The sequence below is a fragment of the Meriones unguiculatus genome, chromosome 1 (assembly GCF_030254825.1).
Source record: "Meriones unguiculatus strain TT.TT164.6M chromosome 1, Bangor_MerUng_6.1, whole genome shotgun sequence".
NCBI lineage: Eukaryota > Metazoa > Chordata > Mammalia > Rodentia > Muridae > Meriones > Meriones unguiculatus.
Window position 1 is genome coordinate 186534686 of NC_083349.1, and position 22204 is coordinate 186556889.

General features: G+C 43.9%; 1 protein-coding gene across 3 annotated transcripts; it reads right to left on the reverse strand.

Moving 5' to 3' along the window:
* Positions 1 to 611: 611 nt before the first annotated feature.
* Positions 612 to 20620, reverse strand: Layn (layilin). 3 transcript variants are annotated; one of them, XM_060373769.1, is made up of 8 exons: positions 20428 to 20620; positions 19860 to 19883; positions 17464 to 17761; positions 10909 to 11066; positions 7816 to 7851; positions 6812 to 6895; positions 4834 to 4933; positions 612 to 3051 (listed from the first exon to the last, which is right to left on the reverse strand). In XM_060373769.1, the coding sequence occupies exons 1-8, from the start codon at positions 20510 to 20512 to the stop codon at positions 2691 to 2693; spliced, it is 1146 nt and encodes a 381-aa protein (XP_060229752.1). In that variant the 5' UTR covers positions 20513 to 20620; the 3' UTR covers positions 612 to 2690. The 3 variants fall into 3 exon arrangements, with proteins under 3 accessions (XP_060229752.1, XP_060229758.1, XP_021507714.1); XM_060373775.1 differs by lacking the exon at positions 19860 to 19883; XM_021652039.2 differs by lacking the exons at positions 7816 to 7851; positions 10909 to 11066; positions 19860 to 19883; positions 20428 to 20620 and adding an exon at positions 13203 to 13215 and having other exon boundaries at positions 6812 to 6915; positions 17464 to 17569.
* Positions 20621 to 22204: the final 1584 nt, after the last annotated feature.

Sequence of the window (22204 nt, forward strand, 5' to 3'; positions counted from 1 at the left end):
GGACTCACTGATACCTTGATCACTTAGCAATTAGTAACCATTTACTTGTCTTTGATAGAAAAAAACAAGGGTCTGTACAGAGCTGTCTTCACCTCTGAGGGCGCAATTCCCCATGACTTCCTATTTGTATCTGTCTCTGTCATTATGTGTATCCCACTACAAGTTTGAAAGGCTGTCAGATACTCAACATAAATTTGGAAAAATACCAGATTGAAATAAAAATAATTTTAGAGTTGAAAGACATCTTAATGTTTATTTATTCTAGATCACACAACTTATTTGCATTTCTAAAGGGGAATCTTGGAGGAAAGGAGCCTCTCTGAGTTGGTTTTTGCAGGGTGGCTCATCACAGCTCCTTGCTGCTTGTAAGATGGGTCTGGGGACTGACATGGCTCTATCAGAAATTCATTTATTTTCTGTTTTCAATCAAAGACTGTTAGATGCTGTCAGCCACAGGCTGTGTGTTGAGTTCAGATGCAAGGATGGCATAGCGTAGGTCATGTGATCAAGGGTTATAGAACTAGTATTTGTAAATGGTTTTCCTTAAATACTTTCTAACGGAGAAGAGATTGCAAGCACAGTGCAAAGAGCATCCCCGTCCACAAATCACAGTAGATAAAAGTTGCCACTGTTCTTTATTGCTTCACTATGTGTCTTCTACAAAGACATTCCCAACTGCACAAGGACATATCCTCAATGCAACACAGAAGTCAAGAAATTAGCACGTTATTACCATTTAATGGGACTCCATCCAAGTTTGTTTCCATATTTTCCTTTACAGGAAAAGAAGGATCCAGTTCAGAATCAAGTAGTGCTTTTAGCCTTCACCTCTTTGCTGTCCTGTGACTGCAGCTACACCTATCTTTGCTTTCACTTTCATTATCATTAGACTTCAAGTTTGCAGACCAGTTATTTTATAGATTGTCTAACTTGTTTTTGTATAAGGCTTCCTTATGATCAGCTTGTACACTTTGACTGAAATGGTACAGATGTGACGTTAGGTTCCTCTCGATGCACCATAATATGAGGACTATAATCTCAGTACACTCCATTGTCAACAGTCTTCACATTGATCAGTTGACTTAGGTGGTGTTTGTGCTCACATTTTATGAGCTGGGCGTGGTGTTGTACAGTTTTAATCTCAGCACGCAGGGAGGCAGAGGCTGTCGGATTGCTACGAGTTCAAGGCCAGCCTGGTCTACAAAGTGAGTCCAGGACAGCCAAGGCTACATAGAGAAACCCAGTCTTGAGAAAAAAGAAAAAAAAAAAAACATTATGTGGGTGAGGTACTTCAAATCATGCAAATATCCTGTTCTGCATCAAAGTTTTAATTTATTCACATATTTTTATCAGCATATGCCCATTTCTGTCTGTTTTGTCTAATGAGTCACATGCTCTTGTTGATTTTACTTTTAATAATTCGATATTTAAATTATCCCATGTTCCAAAGGTGGGCCATTATAAGGTGGCTTCTGTGATCTGTCAATTCCCAACCACTCTTGTTTTTGGTGGTGTAATGTTTGACAAATGACCACTCTCATTCCCAATCTCTTTAAATATGAAAATGTTAACAACAGTGTGACTTACCAGTACAAATATACAATGTGTACTGATCAACCGGGGCAATAAATACCATATTTGTATACTGACCCTGTGTTTGCTGTCCATAGGCTATTGTGGTGTGAAGGCCCGCACTTTCCTGTAGAACAACAGACCTGTTAATTCTGCCTTTGTTTGGAGACCCATTATTTCATGGTTTATTACTCAAGTAACTCAATTTCTTCCGCCTTTGCCCTGGAGTCATCCACCCAAAGGGATACCACTGCTTTCTAGTCCCATCAAACACAGTAGGGTCTATTCCAGCTTTCTCCCTTCTTGCCTGTGGCTGCCTTCTCTGGCAGTGAGAACTCCTTCCTTACACTCAGTGCTTCTGCATACAGTCAATCTCCTATGTTGCTGCCACCATCCTCAGAACAACACATTCTGTCTGAGCCGGGAGAACAAGAAGCCCTGAAGCAAACACAGCTCATTTTCACTTTCTAAAGTATTTCCAAGTTGGATGTTTCCAAGTTTAGATGTTGGGAGAATGAAAAAAAAAAAAAGTTCCCCTGAGGCCACAATGCAGAGGAAGGACTGTAGACACAGACTGACTAACACTCTGCTTCCTGCTTTTTACTGTTTTTTTGTTTTGTTTTGTTTTGTTTTGTTTTGTTTTTTTCAGGGGGTGGGGTGCAGATTTGGGAATTGCTGATGTGCAGGCCAGCCTGGGGCTTCCACACATGGGCTCTGAGACGATTCCACTGTTTGTCTTTTTTGACTGCACGTACTGCTGTGTAGAGCAAGGAGAACAGAACCTAGAGGTGGACTGTCCATGCCCCCCAGGAACACCTTAATCCTGCCGAGTGAGGGCACCAGCCCTTGACATCAGATATAAGCTACTGTCTGACAATTGTTGAGGGTCTGTTGTGCAGCAGCCCCCGGGCAAGATGCCTTCTCACAAGGCTGAGCTGAGTGAGGCTCTCTGATAAGGAATGCAGTCAGAATTTGGGGACCCAGTAGGAACTTGTGATGCTGTGCTTGCCCCTAACACCTGAGCTGAGCATTTCCATAAGCTTTCTGAATATTTTCCTTGAAAGAAACAGGAGGCCTTTGCTTTCTTTTTTCATTTTTTGCCAGTTTTTTCCTATGTCTTAGTAATATATTTCATTTTCTACCCATCCACTCTCCTTGCTCCTCCCCATTCTGCTGGGGGAGAACTCATAAATGTCATTGGTCACAAATCCACTCTCTATACTTGCCAGAGTCACAAACCCACTTTCCGATGGGTTCACAGCCATGTTGTCATAGTCACAAGACACGTCATCGGGTGTGGCTTCCCCAGAACACACCCGGAATGAGATGTTCTTCAGGTCTGGCCGGGGCTCAGCTAAATCAGCTTCGCTTTGTTTTCTGATGACGTTGTAAACATCTAGATTGGGGCTGTTCTCTTGGTGAGGAATGGGCCAGATGGTGTGTTGCTCCTTTGTGCTAGGGTCTGGCTGCTCTTGTTTTCTAGAAGAAGAGAACCAGGCTGAGTATTTGAGACCAGGGTACCGAGACTATCCCTGTCCCTGTTGAAGTGGAGGAAGTGATCTCAGGAAGTGACCTGGTTCTGCTTCTCACCTACCTACCCCTGAGGCTTTGTGGACTGGGTAGGAGACACCCCAGCAAAGTTCTGTTCCAAGCCTACCGTTCACCGCCATTAGCTTAGGTTCCAGGACTCACTCCCTAGAGATGGTGAGGCCAGAAAGGGGGGGGGGAAATTACACAAAAAATCCCCAATCAAACTAACTAAAAACCCCAAACTCATCTCTGAGCAAAATTAGCCATATTCTACATTATAAGTATAGACCATAAACAAGAGTAGGATAATAATGTCATTGACTCTATCACTAACAGAAACCATGTTCCCTTATCATGTCAGTTATTAAGTCGCTTTGAAATATTTTATGCTTACCTCTATTTAAATTATAATTATACCTACCACTAAAAATCATTACTAACCACTAAAAATCATTACTAAAGAAACACAATTCATTTCTGAAAAGGATTTTCCTAAACTCTGTAATAGTATAATCGCTTCCTTTTTATATCAATGCATTTTGTTTGCCACACTCAAAACATTGTTTAAGGGCCGGGGATATAGCTAAATGTGACTTGTTCGGCCTGTGGAAGGCCCTGGATTCATCCCCAGGACCGTTTAAAAGATGAAGAAAGTAAGGAAGAAAGAAAAAAATGAAAGAAAGATACACACACAGAGGCAGAGACAGACATACATACACAGAGAGAGAGAGAGACTTAGAACGTTTTGGGAGGAGAGCTGCAATTCCCCAATCCTGGCAAAGCGATAAATACATTTAAAAGGGGAAATCAAGAACCAATTGTAGAGGAAGCCATTGGAAAAATATATCTGTAATTGTTTTAACTGAATTCTATTGTAAATTCAAGAGAATTATTAACAAAAATGATTATAGCAATGGCCAGAACTTTAGAGTGTGTTGTTATGTGCTTGTTACGGGTATATTCATTGCTTTAATCCCATAATAATCCTTTGAGGGGATTATTAAATAAAATAGGTTCTGCACTGGAAATTTACAAATGAATTTCAAACTGCTCATTAAAGGGCGCCAAAAGTTGGACTCTGATTTTTCTGCTGCAAAGGTGAGAATGCTAAACTCGAATGTATGCCATGATGATGGGGAACAAAAGGGCACAGGTGTATGTACCTACAATACATGAGCACATGAACCAGATCACATATACACACGGCCTATGCTACCCAGGTTTCCTGCTTTGCAACCATACGCTTTTGAAATAATTTAAAAGTTAATTAAAAAGAGTTTGGCTGATTCATTCTGAATGGAGTGGCTTTGGGCCAGATGCTTCCCAGAATCCTTTGGAACACACACTTTTCATGTGGCCCATTAGTCATTCCTTACTCAACAAACATTTTTGGAATAAGGACCTACATTTAGGAGAACACTTTGTTGGGTGACACGTGGGTGCACAGGAAGAGAATAACACTGTTTCACCTTCCACTTTGCTTGAAAAATCTTCCATACACACAGAAAAGAAAGGACTCATGCAGGACCGCTAGCTTAATCACAACAGTACAAATGCTCAGCTAAATGCTACTTGCTTTGCATGTGGACCCAGTGTGCTGAGTCAGACAGAATTTACTCTCAGTTCTGAGGTGGTCCTTCTCTTGGAGGTGTCATGGCCTGTAGTGGTGTCAACCAGGCAACATCTGGATGCAGAGGAAGCAAAGGTTTGCCTCCTAAAGGTTCTACTTGCCTTCTGCAGATCCAAACCCAACAGACAGCGGAAGTGACCACAAGTAGGAGAAAAAGGGGAATGCTGGGGATTAGGATGTAGGTAAGATTCAAAGCAGCCTCTGAAAAAGAAAAAAAAGCATATATTAGCCCTGGTGATCCCAATCTCTCTCCTGGGTGTGTATATGAATGCATGCATGCATTTTAAACCAGGCTTTAAAAAGCATAATCAAGAGAGTATTCCAAGTAGCACATCCTTGGAGATAGATGTAGCTGTCCAGGTAGCAGAACACCCAGTTTTGACAAGTGAGCATTTTCTACCTGACCTATTAATCTAGGCGATAATGTAAACAAGTGTAAATTTTGGAGTCTTGCAGCTATTGGAGGATCATGTTTGATAATTTTTTTCAGAGTAAAAAGATTCATCTTCCCCATGTGCTTATTAGTAAAACAGGGATTGGTGGGGACAGTATGGATGGCTTGCTTCCAAGGGCAACCACAGAAATTCCCAAGATTGGAGAGGGAAGTGGGAGTGAAAAACATTAAGCCAAAAGTCTCTGTCATTTGCAGGGTAGAGAAAGATCATATAAGTAGATTGTCAGACTTCCTCACACATCTGACTAAGGCCAAGGCCTTCAGCTAGATTGCTAAGGGCTGCGGAGAATACTTAGGGGCTTCTTTTCTGAGCTTTGTAAGTTCTGAGACAGAACTGGACGTCGTTCCCTTTGGGGGCCGTGAGAGAAATCAAGGATCAGAGACTAACCCTTCTTCTTCCACTGATCCAAGGTTCCTGACCATCCAGAGGCTGTCACTGCCCCACTTTCTGTGAGTCTAGAAACTTGACAATCATCAGAAACAACAGACACACTCAGAAAATAGATAATTCATTTAACATACCATTATAATTATAAGTCATAAAAATGCCGCCCACTTTGGACAATACTCTATTCTCTTTTAAAAATATTTTCACACATATCTACTGGATAATAAAGAATTTGATTAACCTCTATCCCTGGCCCTTGTAGGAAGGCTCTAAATCCTTGAAATTTTTTAATTAAGAGGTTGGTAGCCCTGAGTTCACTAGATGATACTTAGGTTCCATCTGAAACCCTTCCAGATCCTGCCCTGGCTTTATTTGGTTGTTCTCAACTTGGATTCTGTATAATAAGATGCACAGACACCATATTCCTAAATGTTATGAGTTCCAGTGAGTCACTGAACATGATTGGGCTGGTAAGCACTACTGGATGGGTTGCCATTGAATATCAATCAGGTGGTCTGAGGACATCAAGACTTGTGTTTGATGTCTGTCTGGTGTGAAAGTTGTGGAATGTAGCTTTAAGCTGTGTGTGTGTGTGGTGGGGGGAGGATTTGTATAGACACTGAGTGTCAGAACTGAAATCGCAGTAAAACATTACATTTCATTTCATGGACCTGATAATGCTGTCAGATAGGTATGAAAAATACTAAACAACTAGACTGAAGCACAGAGAAAATTAAAAAAAAAAATTTTTGCCTATGACAAAATCCCAGATTTCCCTCCTGAACCTCAGGGTAAGAGTGAAGTTGGAAGCACATTAGCGCCACAGTTTATCACCCAACTAACTATCTTTTACCTTTTATGATGGTTATCCTCCTTTGGTTCACAGATGAGTATTGATACCAGATGGCATGTATCATGGCTTGGGTTAGCTTGCTCTTGTTTTCCCATTCCACTCTCCCAGTCCCTATCCTCCCTGGGTCAGGAAAGTTCCCAAGTCTTTGCCATTACAGAGACAGGCAGCACCTTTCACCCCCTATCTAGTCTTTGTGCCTCAGTGGTCTTAGTATAGTAGCCACTGTGCAATTCACTGATGAAACCTGCCACTTAGTACAGTGTTTTCAATGTCACAGATGCTTTGCCTAGTTCCATTTTTAAGGAGCTGTATGAAGAAGAGAGTAGGAAGTGTAGCCATAGGTATTCTAGTCAAAGAAGTCCGTTATCTATTTTCCCCCAGTACCTCTGCTTTCTTTAAAGGTTTCTTTGGTGTCTTCATTCTGTGTTTCTTCTGGAAGTACGGGTGTTGCTGGCTCAGTCACTTCACCTGAGAGAGATCCATATGGACTTGAGAACTTGAAGAAAGGTGCTATAGTCCAAGCATGCTCTGAGGCCTTGCCACAGGTAGAGTGGGAGGCAAGAAAACATCCCTTTTATAAATACAGCAAAGTACCAAGTGTTGAATTTGTTGCACTAGAGGTTTGTCTTCATATTGTATATGTGTGTATGTTTTCCTGTGTTCCTGTGTGTGCGCAAGACTGTGTATCTGTATGTTTTATGTGTACATAGGCTACAGGTTGACATCAGGCATCTTCCACTGCTGTTCCCCACCTTGTTTTTTGAGGCAGAGTCTCTCTGAACATGGAGCTTAAGATTTGGGTATATTGGTTGGGAAGCAAACCCTGTCTCTGCCTCCCAGCAATGGGGTCAGAGGTGCGTATCACTGTGCCAAGCTTTCTGACATGGGTTGTGGAGATCAAACTCAGGTTCCCACGCTTGCACAGTCAGTCTTTACCCACACACTTCTGGTGAGACCTTGCTGCTGCTGAGCAAGCACCAAAACAGCCAATGAGCAGCTGGAGTTGACATAGGACTAAAGTACCTAGGGGAAAGTACAGCGACTCACTACTAGGACCATAAATACTCAGTTGGGCTCATTTCTTATTTCACATGACTAAACTTCTCCCTCATTATTGACAATAATGATAATAATGATGACAATAAGCATCCAAAATGGAAATTTTAAACTATTACTTTTCAGTTTTGACAGACATAGATGACAGGGGGCAGAGAGTAAGAATGATGACCTAGCTGTCACGATTGGATGCGACAGATAATCTGTCCAAGTTGACTGGGAAAACACCAGATTATCCTGCTGAATAATCTGCTCTAAAGATATGGTTCTAAGTCTATAAAGAAGGGTGAGAAATGGCCCAAATTAACCCAAATTTCATGTGACAGACTTACCTCTATGCCTTATAGAGGGTGTTGTATTTGGTTTTTCTGCAGCAGAAAAAACAAAAAAGAACAGTACTTACATTTCCATCATCTGAATGAAATCAGGTAGGGTGTAACATCTAATTCGAATAAGCTCTATTTATTGTCACCATATGAATTATTGTTAAAAGATACTGGAGGTTGGTTGTTTAAGTTAAATAATTAGTTGCACATGAATATTAGCCTTCCTTTAACTTTACTTCAGCATTTTTGTTTTTAAGTATTTAAGAATTTTAATATTAGACTTTCCAAATGTACTAAAAAATAGAAAGCTTGTATATTGAGCTCCTATGTGCTGCCGCAAACCTCCACCTTATCAGCATGGAGCTGCTTGAGCTTCAGCATTGATCTCTACTCCCCAACTGCAGTTCCTGGCTGTGATTGTCTTAAGTGGTTGAGGGTATTTTAACAGTTCCTACTGAAGACATTTCAGAGAGCAACAAACACATGTTCTGCAAGAAGTAGCAGTGATTGAAGGATTGCCCCGTCTCAAGGCAGAGACTGGGGATTAACCTTGAGGTATTTAAAATATTTCTAAGAGCTTCTAAGTCACACAGACAAGTTATGTCAGATGGTTCTGCTATTGCCTGACCTTGTATTAGAATGTCTTCTGTTAATCAGATTTTAATGATCATAGCTATCAGGCCCAGATGTCAGGAACTTCACTCAGAAAGGGAAATAATGCTTAATCATCTCTCTGTACATATGTGTGCATGTAGACATGATATAAGTCCATTTATTTACTGATAGAACTTACCCACATACTGCCTATTGGATGCTAGAGACCATTCTGAGCATTTCATAAAACCAATCTCTAGCTTGATAACAGGCTTATAAGATATCTATATATATCTATAAATGTGGCTCTCATATGTGTGTGTGTATATATATATATCACATTTTCCATTTTGCCTACTTATTACTTGTATCTGTAAACATATATACATATGTTTATATTCATATATGCACACCATAAGTTTTCTTCAGGGAATAAGTAAGTTGATAATATGACATGGGGCCACTTTATTCCTCATGATGCTGATTTTATAAATGAGATGCATTCTCATATATAAACATGGTATAATGATCACAACCAAGGAATCAACATTGATAAGATGCTGTTATTTCATCTACAGACCTTATTCCCATTCTGGCAACTGACACAGTTATGTCAATTATAGAACATCTTTGTCATCACTGTCATCACCATCCTCTTGGACTAGGATGTGTCGTCTAGAACCAGGGTGACTTGTTGCATTTAGTTGTTAGGACAGAAGGTGATGTTTAACCTGAAACTTGAAGGGTGAGAATGAGTTGGCTGGGAAAGGGGGAAATGTCTCAGGCACAGGAAGTAGCAGGTAAGAGCTTTTAAGGAAATGCACTGAATGCAAAGGTATTGGAATAGGATGAGGAGAGGAGAGTGCTGAGAGGTGAGGATGGAAAACGAGGCAGGGGCCTTTTCCCTGTATGGTAAGTGGAATGAATTTATCCTGTGGGTGTATGGCTTCATAAAGGCACGTGTTAGTTCTTCTCCATGTGCTCCACATTCTTGATAAGATCTCCTTTATATGTCCTGAGAGGCTGATCTCCAAGGACAATTTCAGGCACCCTTGTTCTTTTGTGTCTTATTGGTCTTAGGCAACCAGAGGCAAAGGCAGGGGGTCAGCAAGTAGGGGCAGGCAGAGATTATGGCATGCATTCCTCATGCTCATTTTCTTGTCAGTATGGTTTGTCAGCAGCTGCCTTCCATGCTTTCTGCTTCTGTTGGGAGATTCCTTACTCTGGTTCTGCTAAGGTGATTCCCTTGCTTTGTTAGAGCTTCCTCTTAAAGATAATCCCTGGATACTTTATAATCTCTTGCTCCTGACCTACACCTATGCAAATAGCCTTTTATTATGCTCTCTTTATTAAACATAAACACTTTAGGTGTGCTACCTTCTTCATGCAAGAACTCAGTCAAACTAATTCAGGCAATAATAAAAATGATGGGGTAATTTGTGTCTCTTTAGAAAGGAATCAAGTCACAAAAATAAAAGCATATTAAAGCAAATTTCAAAATCTCTCATTAAAAAAACTGTTAAAGAAGTACAAACACTTAAATCATAAGCTAATAGAATTTGATAAACACAAGTGATGGAAAATGGAAAGTCAGTGAATACCCAGTGCTTTCTTCCGCTGCTCCGAGGTATCCAGGTCCCCCAGCCTCTGTACTTGAGGCAACTGAGTGTGGTGAGGAGAGACAGGGAGTGAAAAGACTTCATATGAGGCTATGTTGGGTGAGGAAGACATCTGCCAGCACCAAATTGTCACCAAAGTATAATGTAGTTCAAACAGCTAAAAATGGCAATAGTATTTAGTCCCCAGTTATTGTACTCCCGTCAGGAAAGACTGTGGAATTGGGGCCAAGCCTCAGGGACAGATCAAGAATAAGTTTCAGTTTAATTCTAAGTCACTTTTAATAAAGGAAGCTGGGAACTCAGCAGAGTGAGACTATTGGCTTGTGGCCAGTTCCACCTCTCTGTAGATCAAGTTAAATCTGGAAGGTAAAAATCAAGATGGTGGTTGGCGGGGGACTTTTAAACTTCATCAAAGCGCCCGCTGTCTAAGACTGCTAGTGAAGTTGTCACTTGCCTTTTCTGGTCATTGGTATGTTTCCTTAAATTCCAAGACATAATCTCATGTGGCTGCTACAGGACTTGCACGAGTAACTGTCAGCTTATTCGAGGCTCCCACAGCCAACCACACACAGGATGAGTGAGGTTTGTGCATGTTCACAGTACACGTGTTTATTGTGATAAAAAGTCTTGCTTTTTATCACGAGTAAATTAGATCCTTTCCTTTCTCATCCCTTCTTTTGCATCTGATAGCCTCTCCTTTGCTAGAACCATTTCTCAGTGAGGAACTATCATCACATTTCCATTTACAAGAATTCTCAGAATTTAATGTTGCTGGCATTTGCAACAGGCTTTCTCCGTGAACACAGAACATGTTTTGGTACCATCAGCTGTTTTTGAAATGGGAGAAGAGGTTGGCAGTTTATCCATAGAGCTGGGGATTTGTTACCGTCAGAGTATTTGCAAATGAAATTGTTCTTCATGTTGCACCGGTCGTCATTCCACTGGAACATGTATAAGCCCCCGATGCCGGGTGGTGCTGATGGCTGATGGTACATGACCACGCAGACCTCGCTGCCACAGGAAGGCTCATCCACATACCAGTTCCTGAAGGACAATGGAGACAACTGGAGAAACACACCCTAAGACTTCCACGTCCTTTGTTTCTCATCAGGTTTCACTGAACCGTAAGTTTAAGATTCTGCTTCAGAACATGAGAGAGAAGGAGGATTTGAAGCACTGCCAATAAGTAGAGACACATGCTGTTGATCCAGTGTGGCTGTCACAATCAATCATCTGACATTTGCCACAACCTCTTTGCAGGGAGGAATATATTATGTTCTTATGTCTGCAAAATAATTACGAGGAAAGCAGCTAGCACAGACCTGGTCTAGAAGATCTTAAATGCTTGTCTTCTTGTTTCTGGGCTTTATGCTAGTTGGGCTTGATTTCAGTTTTTTGAGCTCTCAGACATACTGCAGAGAGAGACGGTGTATCTCATTCAAAGCTTGCCCTGCTTCCATCTAGCTACTTTCCAATAGCTACCTCTGCCTTGCCAGCCCCAGATGATGGACAAGAAGATGAGGAGTCTCAGGGACATATTCCAAAATATAGAGGTTTCCAAAGTAGGAGAGGGGCTGGGGAAGGGACAGGAGGACATCTTGGTCCTTGTTAGTTTTCAAGACATATGCACAGGATCAGGGAAATGAGCGTCCCCTGAGTCCATTATGAGGTATCTTCCTTTTGCATCCTTAACTCCTTGAAAGAGTTCAAAGTAGCCTTAGCTTTACCAGCCAATAGTTCCTGGAATTCACTGAGTCTAAGTTTGAAAGCACTTATCCCATCTGCCAACTGAGGACTGGGCTTTGCAGTCTGCCTGAGTACCTATCTGCTTCTGCCCAGGGCTAGAATCTTGCTCTGCTTCTCAGACTATTCAAAATCCTGCTCTGCCTATGTCTTCCCAAGCCTCTCCTCAGGAGTCTGCTGAGAGACATGTCTTCTGGTAGCACCACGATATGACTCTGATCTGGTCCTGTGTGGTAGTCTGCCAAAAGGAAGCCCCTTTGTTGCACTTACTGGGTTGAATGAGTTTCTTAAACAACCACCGAATTTACAGTAAAAGTCTGGGTATTACACCCAAACATCTAGGGCTCCTGGTGGAAAGTGGACTTTGTGCCTCATCAGGGACCTATAGCTCGACAGGCCCTCCCCATAGCTTAATAATGGGTTTATGTCCATCTCAGAGAGACAGATAGGCAGAGAGAGAGAGAGAGAGAGAGAGAGAGAGAGAGAGAGAGAGAGAGAGAGAGAGAGAGAGAGAGATTGATTCCTGGAATACCATTTGGATTTGAGCCCATTTTCAGACTCACAACTCACAGATAAAGGGAGAGGCCAGATGCCTAGGAAGAAAATCCTACAATGTTGTGGTAGGTGCCTATGATAGAAATTTCCTCTATTCTTTCTCTAGAAGGACCTTTGGCTATTTAGCCAAACACTTGGGAAAGGGGTATGTGTAAATATTGCTAGACTTGTTAAGCATAGGGTATGAATGGGCACTGATGTCATCAAAGCCATGTATCAGAAGGGAGCACACTGCGGCAGGTATTAATTCAGCCAGCTCACAGTGGGGCCTAACCAGGAGTCATTGGCCCAGTTCTCAAATGTATGAATCGGCTGTAATTTTTTGCTTGATATTGTGAGACACAGTCCAGTGTAGCCCATCCAGTTGGGCCTTTAGCTAGCTGAAGCCAGACATGAACTGGATGTCCTGGTCCAGTTCATGGAGTACCTCTGGAGTAAGAAGGATCATATTATAGGCCTATGTGCCTCCATTATCCAATTTTTAGGGGTTGCTGGTGCTGGAACCCAGGGCCTCTGTTTAATAGTCTAGTTCTACAATGGCTTCTTACGCCGCCATAGTGTAGAATGCCAATCATAAACCTCTGAGACCACATTCCCCTTATCTTATCCAGAGGTGGATGGCAGGAAGTGGTGGTGCCAAAGGCCTGACAATGCAGAGCGGCACCTCCCATCATAGCTCTGTTTAGTTCACTCACCTGACTCCTGTGAAACACAGACAGAGCCTACAGGATTACATAAGAGGAGCATCCACCCAACCCTGCAGAGCCCTAACTGTGGCTGCTGTTCTGTATGCAATAACTGCTAGAAAAGTATGCAGATCTGGTGGACACACTCAAGAGGCTCTGACACAGCTTGCATTTATTGGGAATGACAACAGTCTACACCCAGGGTTTTGCTTCATTTAGAATTTTTACTCACATCCAGTTATAATACCTGGATTTCCTATGAATTGTGAAGAAAATCATACTGGCCCATCATACTGCCGGACAGTGTACCAGTTGCGTAGATGAACAAGGAAAAAAGGATAGTATACTGGAGACCTTAGTGAGACTTATGCATTCCAGAAGGTTGGAGAAAAACCCCATTAATATCCAGGACCTATCACTCCATTGGAATGTATAGATATGCAGTCATCTGGAGAATACCAAATTCTCTCAAATTAAATAACAAACTGTTAAATCATACAATAATTTAAAGGAAGCATAGCATATGTCAAGTCTCTTTGGGCTCTAGAGGTTTCCTATTTCTCACCTGAGAGTGCTACTGAGAGTGCTACATCTCCATGACAGATGTCCAGTTTTGAGTGGGATTAAGAGCAGAAAGGGCAGATGTAGCCCATGGCAGCTCAGTCTCTAAGTGGGGTCCCTAGTAATGGAACAGGGACTGTCTCTGACACTACTCAGTCACTGGCTCTTTGATCACGTCCCCCTGAGGAGGGAACAGCCTTACCAGGCCACAGAGGAAGACAATGCAGCCAGTCCTGATGAGACCTGATACGCTTGGGTCAGATGGAAGGAGAGTAGACTTGGGGAGGGGCATGGGAGGAGATGAAGGAGGGAAAGTGGGATTGGAAGGGGATGAGGGAGGAGGCTACATCTGGGATACAAAGTGAATAAACTAATTAATAATAATTTAAAAAGCACAGAAAGGGACTCTAAGGCAGGTCTAGGCTCAGGCATCTCTCACAGCAGCGCCAGGCTTCTTCCTCGGCTCACACCCTTGGGCATAGGAGAGTCCTCGTGACTAGTTACAGTCAGCTCGAGCTTGGTTCACGGGTAAGTTTGCTAAATGAAGTCAAACAAGCTGAAATGCCTGAGCTTCACTGCAGCTGCACTAAGAGGTGGCCTTGAAAGCCAGTGGTGAGAGGACAGTGGTAAGGTATAGTCAGTACACCTCATTAACCACTTTATAGGGGAATAGAAGTTTCAAGACATATGAAACTTGGGGGAAAATGGGTACACAGCTAGCTAACAAGAACACAAAAGAAAAAGACAAAAATTAGAAGAATGGCATCTTGAGATAAAGAAGTGAGCATGAAGTCTGACAAGTTTTTATCATGCGTTTAGCTCACCAAGGAGCATCTGCCACAGAATTGTTAGTAAACAACCAGGGGGACAAACACGTGATGCCAACCAGCTGTTCTCAGCCCTATCCATAGTAGCTCCATAGATAAGCAGGAACAGTAACCATGGAGGCTCTGCAGGTGCTCAAGAGTTTGGTTTGCACACAGCAAGCACTGATCTGGTGTGACAAGTATCCAGTCTTCCAGCAACAGAGACCAATATTAAGACTGATGCTAACTCCAGCCTGGGAAGTTCATGGTGACCCCAGAGATGGTCTGGCAATGCCAGTAGGTCAGCCATTGAAACCAACAGAGGGTGGGGAGGATGAGGAGGGATATAATGCAGCACTGGTAGTCAAGGAGACCAACATGATACTTGGTGCTAAATTAGCTACATTGGACCCTGAAAGGGACAGTTATTAATTTTGGGAGGAGTAGATACAATCTGGGCATTGACTTTGCCTTTTCTGCCTCAGATCTAATAACCAAGGGTATAAATAGTATTTTATCTATCAAAATAAGGGCCTAAGTACAGTCTCATCAGGCAAAAAGATCTATTTTGTAGCAAAGAAATCATGAAACTAGGTTCCTGACCATGGGGATTACTTGTCAGATTACATCATCCCCAAATTGCCAGCTTGATCATGGATGAGCTTGTTGAAAGCACAGCGGAAGCATCAGCCTCAAGGTAACTGAACTTTGGAAAGGTACACCATTCCTCAAATAGCCGTATATATGTCAAAGCAACAGATTCTATAACTCTGTATCTCCAAGAGTAGAATTCATGGGTCCGGAGCCACGGGATAAAGGCAGCGCTCCTCCACTGGGCACCACTGCCACCTGTGGAGTTTGCACCTTTCATTTCTGCAATGCTATCATCTGGGAGTTCAGAGGTACTTAGTTTCCAGAGGTACTTAGTTTCCAGAGGGGAATACTTCTGCTAGGGGATATAGCAAGAGTCTAACTGAGCCATAAACCATGGTTGCCACTTGGCATTTGGGAGCTCCATGTTCAGAGATCAGCAGATAAAAGGAGAAGTTAGTCTCTTGGCAGGAGGTTGTTTACATCAGGAGATGTGGTTTGCTGCTCTATGTCAGAAGCAGGAAGAGTCTTCCAGGTGACATACTTGGGACTATCTTTATTTTCATGTCGCACTTTTCAAAGTCAGTGAGAAAGCATATTAACTCCAGGCTGAGAAGTATGAGTTAACTAGAGCCTCACACTCTTCAGAGCTGATAGGCTGGTTATGTTACTAAGTCAGCCACTGAGACCGGCAGAAGGGGTAGGGTATATTATGGGACAATAAAGGTACGATGTCAGGTAGTGTCAGTTGGGGTTCTAAGACCATCTTTAGTGATAAGAAATATACTTCCTACTCTGAACCTTCTATTTGAAATTATTTTTTCCAGGAAGAGAAGGCTGTAAGAACTCTGGGTGGTTTCTCCTACAATTTATATGAAGACAAGATCTGGCAAGTGTAATCAGCAGACAGTGGGAGCTGGCATGCTGTCTTAATGTAACCGATAAACTATCTTAAACTGTCATCTAAACTATTTTATCTATTTATCTATTTATTTAATATGTCTGGGTGTTTTGCTAGCTGTACACCAGGACATGCAGTGCATGCAGAGTCGAGGAGAGGGCGTGGATTCTCATGAACTGGAGTTATAGACAGTTGTGAGCTGCCATGTGTGCTGGGGACTAACGGGCAAGAATCAGAGCCTGCTGCCAAAGCAGCCAGTGCTCTCAACTACTGAGGTATCTCTGCAGCCCAGAAAAAAAAAATCATCTTTTAACCTTTATGCTTTTAAGTGATAATGACTATACATTTTCCATGTAATTGTATAGCTTTTTTTTTTTTTTTGGTCTTGGAGGCCTTTGCATTTTATTATCTATGCATTTAAGTTGACTTACAACTCTTTATCATACAATGGTTAACTTTTCAGTGGATTGTTTTCCCCTTTCCTATGTTTTTCTTGTAGTGTTGATATTTTTAAATGTTTTTCCATGTCCCTGTATCTTTCAGGAAGCGATGACGACATTGTAATGCTGCACAGTGTGGTATGAGCACTCATCAGCAGCATCTTGATGCTGTGAGTTTAGGAGTTTCCTGCAAACTGTAGTGGAAGTTTTGGCTTCTTTAAAAACTCAGTTATGTTATATAAATATGCTTTTGCTTTAATCCCAAGTGTGGGATTTTAGTTTCAGCTTTAGTTTGTCCACAGTTGTTAAATGTCTCATGCTTTTGCCAACTGGTAATGGCCTACCTCATGCCTCATGGGGCATGGAGAAGGATGTGGTCTAGGGTTCTGGGTATAAATATGAGAGCCCAGAGAAAGAGAAGGTGTGGCATGCGGTGTTGGCATGTAGCGTTTGGCAGTTTGGAGAGACCAGAGAGACAGACAGTGTGATGGTTTGGAGCAGACAGACGGAGAGAAACGCTTCGGCTTGGAGGAGACTGCTGGCTGTGCTTGCTGTTGGTGGAGATTGGTATAGCCCCCAAAGACCCGTCAATCCTAAACATCTGGGAGAAGTAAAGGGCTCTATGCCCCCTCTCTCCACTAACCTCTGTCCTACTTAGAGTTGGGGGGTTGGGAGAGAGGCTTTAGGGAACCCCAAATAAAATAGAGTTTTAAAACGAGCACTACAATAAAGTGCAGCTTTCTTGAAGTCTCCACCCTGAGTCAGTCCATAGAGCGAGATACTGGCTCTGATTTCTTGCCCTTTATCACTCTTCCATGTGGTCTGGTATCCTACCCTGGTCCCATATTTAGGTACCTTCAGTTTCTCAATACATTCTTAGCTCCAAGGGTCAGAGAGCCAGAACCACAGACCTCAAGCATAGCATGTTATTAAAAAAAAAAAAATCTGGTGGTCTTCATTTACCTGAACAGGGCACTTTGGGCCTAATTCAAGGCTGAGTTTTACACCCTCGCCATACTGTTCTAGTCAGTGGTCATTACGTTGTTACCACTACCACGGCTCTCTGGACCTTCTCATGAATCTGACTCCGTGGGTTCTGCTTGTCTCTTTTCTGAGCTGTGTCAAGGAAATCAGGTGCTGTGGGATCCACACACTTACCTGAACTGTGATGTGCTTCCATCTGTCCAAGTGTAAAGGTCCTGGCAGGCTGTGTTGTTGCCCTGTTTCTCCTCCAGCCTCCGGAGGCCAATCCAGAAATCACCATCAGATGCCAGGAGGTTTTCAATGAACTTTTCTATCAGTCTCTGCTCATCTTCTGTTTCAATACTGACTAGCTCTCCCCCATCCCTCCTGCAGGCTTCTTGGGCTTCCTCAAAGTTCAGTCTTTGAAAAGCATCAGGGAAGTACATGACTTTATAGCACGGCCTCCGTGTCCCTCCCCGGCAGACCAGCTGCCCTAGAGAAAAGAAAAGGCAACCTATTTCAGTACCCCATGAAAGCATACCAGGGCAGAGGTACTTAGAAACAGCCAACTGAGGGTGTCTCTGGGCAGGAATTCTGATGTCCATGTGTACACTGTTATCACTCAGGCTTCCTAGAGAAAATCAAGGCTCTGTTGAAACACCAAGCTACAGTGATTTTAGTCCCTGATGCCTGTATTGTGTAGGAGAGCTATGTTCTTGCTCCAGTGCAGACTGATGATGATGTTTCTATATTTTAAAAAGAGTAGGTAAGTATTAATGGCTTCACTTAATGCACACAAATAAGACACTGAATGCCCCTAGGGAATCTTAGGGGCTTCTGGGGCTTACAGTAAGTGCTGCTGTTAAGTGGTTCCTTCAGTGTAGAGGGGCATTCTGAGGTCAGTCATGGATCCCTCTGTCCTGAAATCCCATCTATGCAGTGGGACTAACTTGTGCATCTCTGGTGTGAGTAGAAGCTAAGAGCATCCATGGCCTTTTCTGCTACTGATAGTCAGTTCTCCGACCTAAAGACAATAGCTAGAGTTTACTAAACTTTTTCCATGTCTTATTAGCTATGGTAAAGGTTTTCTACTCCCCTTTGGCCCTCAATAACAGTCTTCCAATGTCAAGACCATTTGTGCCTCACTTTATACATGAAAAAACTGCAGCTCAGAGAAATCAATTTGTCATACAGCTATCAGAAGCATTGTCAGAGGCAGAATCCAGATCTGATTATAAACTCACACCAGAGTCACTGAACTGTCTTGATGGTTCCCCACTCCTCGATAGGCCCAGGTTGCACTGGGAGCCCATGTCTCATCTGACTGACACTTTGGAGGACTGAAGAGTGTTTCAGAAAAATGGATGTGTTTCCATCAAGTAGTATAGCAAGTAGCAAACTGTTCACTGGTACAGGCTGCCTTAGCTTGTGTCTAGGTGACTGAAATATTGCTGCAGCTGAATCCCAGTCACCCCTCTGTCAGTCAACACTTATTGGGTGATTCCTCCTTGCCTGGTGTGCTAGGTATTTAGAATTCAGACATGCCAGTTCCTAACCTACAGGAGCCCACACATGACTCTGGACCTACACATACAAAGTAAAAGCCAAATTTTAACAAGGAGACTAGTCCCTGCAATAAAAGAGCCAAACTGTGGGCCATGAGTGTGAATTGCTGCCATGGAGTAAGGTATAAATCATTTGGTTTCGGGGCTTATTGCCAGACCTTCTGGAACGTTCTAATTTCCCCAACATACATTTGAGCTCTGTAGGGAGCCAGACAACACTTATATTGTCCAATAACTGTCCAGAATGCAGGTCAGAAGGCCACAGACAATGCTAACTGTGAAGGAGAAATACAATAGTCTCCCTAAAACTCGACACTTTGATAAATTCTCAATGAGCAAGCAAGGTACTGGGAACATCCTGTACCTCTTCCTTTGTAGAAGATGTTTCAGGTAAAAGGTCTCTAACAGGACAGGCTCCCAGAGGATGAGGAGTGCTTGGAAGTTGGGCTTCTCACCAGGAAGGTGTTCCAGAGAAAAGGAGAAGGTGGCCCGTGGAGGAAGGCAAAGGGGCCCCGGAGCTTCCCCAAACCTGGCACAACAAACCGGAGTTGCCTTTACTAGCAGTCCCACCTTTCCAGGCTAGACTGCCAAGAGAAAGCTTAACACCTCGGTAGAGTTTCCTGTATGGTCCAGGCTGGCTGCACACATCCAGTGTATGCTAGTGAGTGCCAGGGAGCACCAGAGCTGGAAGGAGGCCGAGGACCCATCTGGTTCCCCTGCCTTCAGGAAGTGTCTTTCTTTTCTCATTTGCAGGAAGGGGAAGGGCAGGCAGGAGGTCTCCTGTCACCAAGCGTGGAAGTGAGCAGCCCTAACCCTCTCATCCCTCAACCTTCTGCTGAGCCGAAACACAACCCCATCCTGAAACCAATGTTAGATTCCTTCTATCAGACCCACAGGCTGGAATACAGTGGCGATTCCCGTTCTCCTCCATCCCTCTTGGCCAAAGGGTACCTAGTAAAAAGATCCAGATATCGTCCCCCAGACATGCAGACCTAGTGGTAGAAAAATGAAGTCAGAGCACTGTACCTCCTCTGGGATCCAAGTCCGAGGCTGCCGTGACACACAAGGAAGGAAGCAGAGAGTCACTGTTGGAGCCTGGCAGGGCTGGTTGCATGCTAACTAGGCTGCTTTCCCAATCTCCAAGGGCTTCCAGGCCAGCCACCCTCCCCTCAGAGGAGAGTAACAGGTAGGGTTCCCGAGGCCCTGCGGGTCCAGGATTGGCTGCCTTCCACTAGAAGGGTCCAAGGCAGCACGATGCTCAAGGATGCAGGCTGAGGGGCACTCATGGACCAAGTTTGCCTACTGCCCCACCCAAGCCACGTCCTCCCACTCACCCTCGGTCACTCCAGGGAGAGAACGGACTTCCAGCATTGCAGGATGCCCGGGGTAGCCCCAAGAACTGAAGCTGGTTGCACATTTGCTCCCTGGAAGCAGAGAACTCTGAAGGGCTGATTGGGTCCTGGAGTGGATCTGGGGGTTGCCCCTCTACGCGAAGGGCCAGAGAAGGGGTGCAGTGGCCTTGAAGGCGGTGCTCAAGAGCTGGGGTCTACTGGGCGCATCAACCCCAGGTGGCTCAGGCAGGACGCACACTCACCGCTCAGCAGGCGCCCCTTCGAACTCCTCGGTTCTGCCAGCAGCACCGCCAGCAACAGGGCCTGCAGCGCGACCCGCCGTTGCATGGCTGAACTCCAGGGCGTCCAGTCACCCTGGGGCTAAGGCAGAGAAGTGAGCAAACTGGCAGCTGCGTTTGAGCAACTGCAACCAAGTCAGCTGCATCTCCCGAAGACCCACAGACCCCGCACTGGGCGGAGTCCGGGAGGGCGCAGCGTCTGCTAGTTGGTTGCCCTCCTGGGACGTCACTGCGGGGAAGGCAGCCCCTCGGGCTGGCCCGCCCCCGACGTCGAACCCTCCGGGCTCCACAAACTGCTAGCTCAGAGGGGAGCAAGCGGCGGAAGGGGCAGCTCCTTGGAGAGAGCCGCCCAGGCAGATCCTGAATTTGCCTGAGAAAGAACAAAAAAAAAAAAAAAAAAAAAAAAATCCCACTAGAGAGTATCTGAACTCCCGGGAAGCGGGTGTTTTCAAACAATATCACCTCTCGCCCTCATCACTATACCCAGCTCGAGTGGACCAAAAATAGCAAAGCCCCTACTTACACCTTAGTAACGTCAGACTCCCGGCTGCACTTGGGAAAGAAGTTAGGCAGGCGGGTAAAAGATTCTCGGGCAGGCAGTGTGTCTACTGACTAGGGGCATTTCAGGGGCCTGAAGAGCTTCCACAAAAAGAGGCAGAGCTGGAGCTCCTCAGAGGCCTCTCCCCGAAGCTAGTGTGCTCCGGATCTTAGCCAGAAAGCCATTTTGCTTTGTCTAGGACACGTATTGGGAGGTGGGAGTGGTTTGTGGAGTTCAGCCTTTGGTGGATAGAAAGGTGACTCCCCTGGGGAACAATGATCCTATTCTCCCTACAGAACCTTTCATAACCGGCTTAGCCTAAGCACATCCTCCCCCTTTAACCTCGCACAGTAACGTTTTACATTTGTGTTCCTCAATACGTTCACACGATAGAGCCAGTCTCCTGTCAAAAATCTAAGAACAAAGTAGACAGCGAAGAGTTCCTTGCCCTTTCCAGGACATTGGTATTGTGAAGTATAGCAGAAACCACATCTGGGCTTTGGCCTTCTGGATTTTGGTCCCAGTTTTCCTCTGTTTACCTATTAATCTAGCTAATCAGAAGAGCGGTGAGAAAAGCAGAGTAGGGGCTGGAGAGATGGGTCCGTGGGTGAGAGCTCCCAACACTCCTGCAGAGAGAGGACTTGGGTTCAGATCCCACACCTGATGCTGGCTGGCGATTACCTGTTAACTCCAGTTCCGGAGGATCGCCTGGCCTTCAGAACAGAGGGAAGGGCTTCTGGCCCCGAGAGGCTCCAGGCTCACATGTGATGCATGTATATTCATACATGCAGGAAAACACCCATAACACGTGAAATAAAAAGAAATCTTTAAAAAATGAAGTGGTGATGCCCCCACATTCTTGACCCCTGCAGGTTTAAACAAACAGGTGTAGGTGCTAGTTTTTTTAAACTATTTGTGGTTCCTTAGCTTCTACCTCTCTTCCAACCCCCTAACCCAAGACAGGAGAGAAAGGAGGTTAGAAGGGAAAGAGGACATGGAACTCTTTAGACTTAGTTCTGGCTCGTTAGGGTCATCAGGGTTATATTTCTTGATGGTATTAATAATTACCTTAAGAGGTTTGTGATGGTTTGTCAAGGCAAATATGTATATAAATGTGCAGTTATATTTGATTTTAATGTAGGTTTAAATAATTTCTAATATTACAAACTGTTTTAACTTATGAAACGACCACTTGTTTCAAAT

What these genes read in the sequence shown, in the direction of transcription:
- Layn (XM_060373769.1), bottom strand. Translation starts at nt 20,512, where the DNA reads ATGCAACGGCGGGTCGCGCTGCAGGCCCTGTTGCTGGCGGTGCTGCTG. An exon ending in ACCCTCTATAAGGCATAGAG is followed by an intron (nt 6,896 to 7,815) that starts GTAAGTCTGTCA and finishes GATCTCTCTCAG; the next exon opens with GTGAAGTGACTGAGCCAGCA. An exon ending in AACCTTTAAAGAAAGCAGAG is followed by an intron (nt 4,934 to 6,811) that starts GTACTGGGGGAA and finishes TTTCTTTTTCAG; the next exon opens with AGGCTGCTTTGAATCTTACC.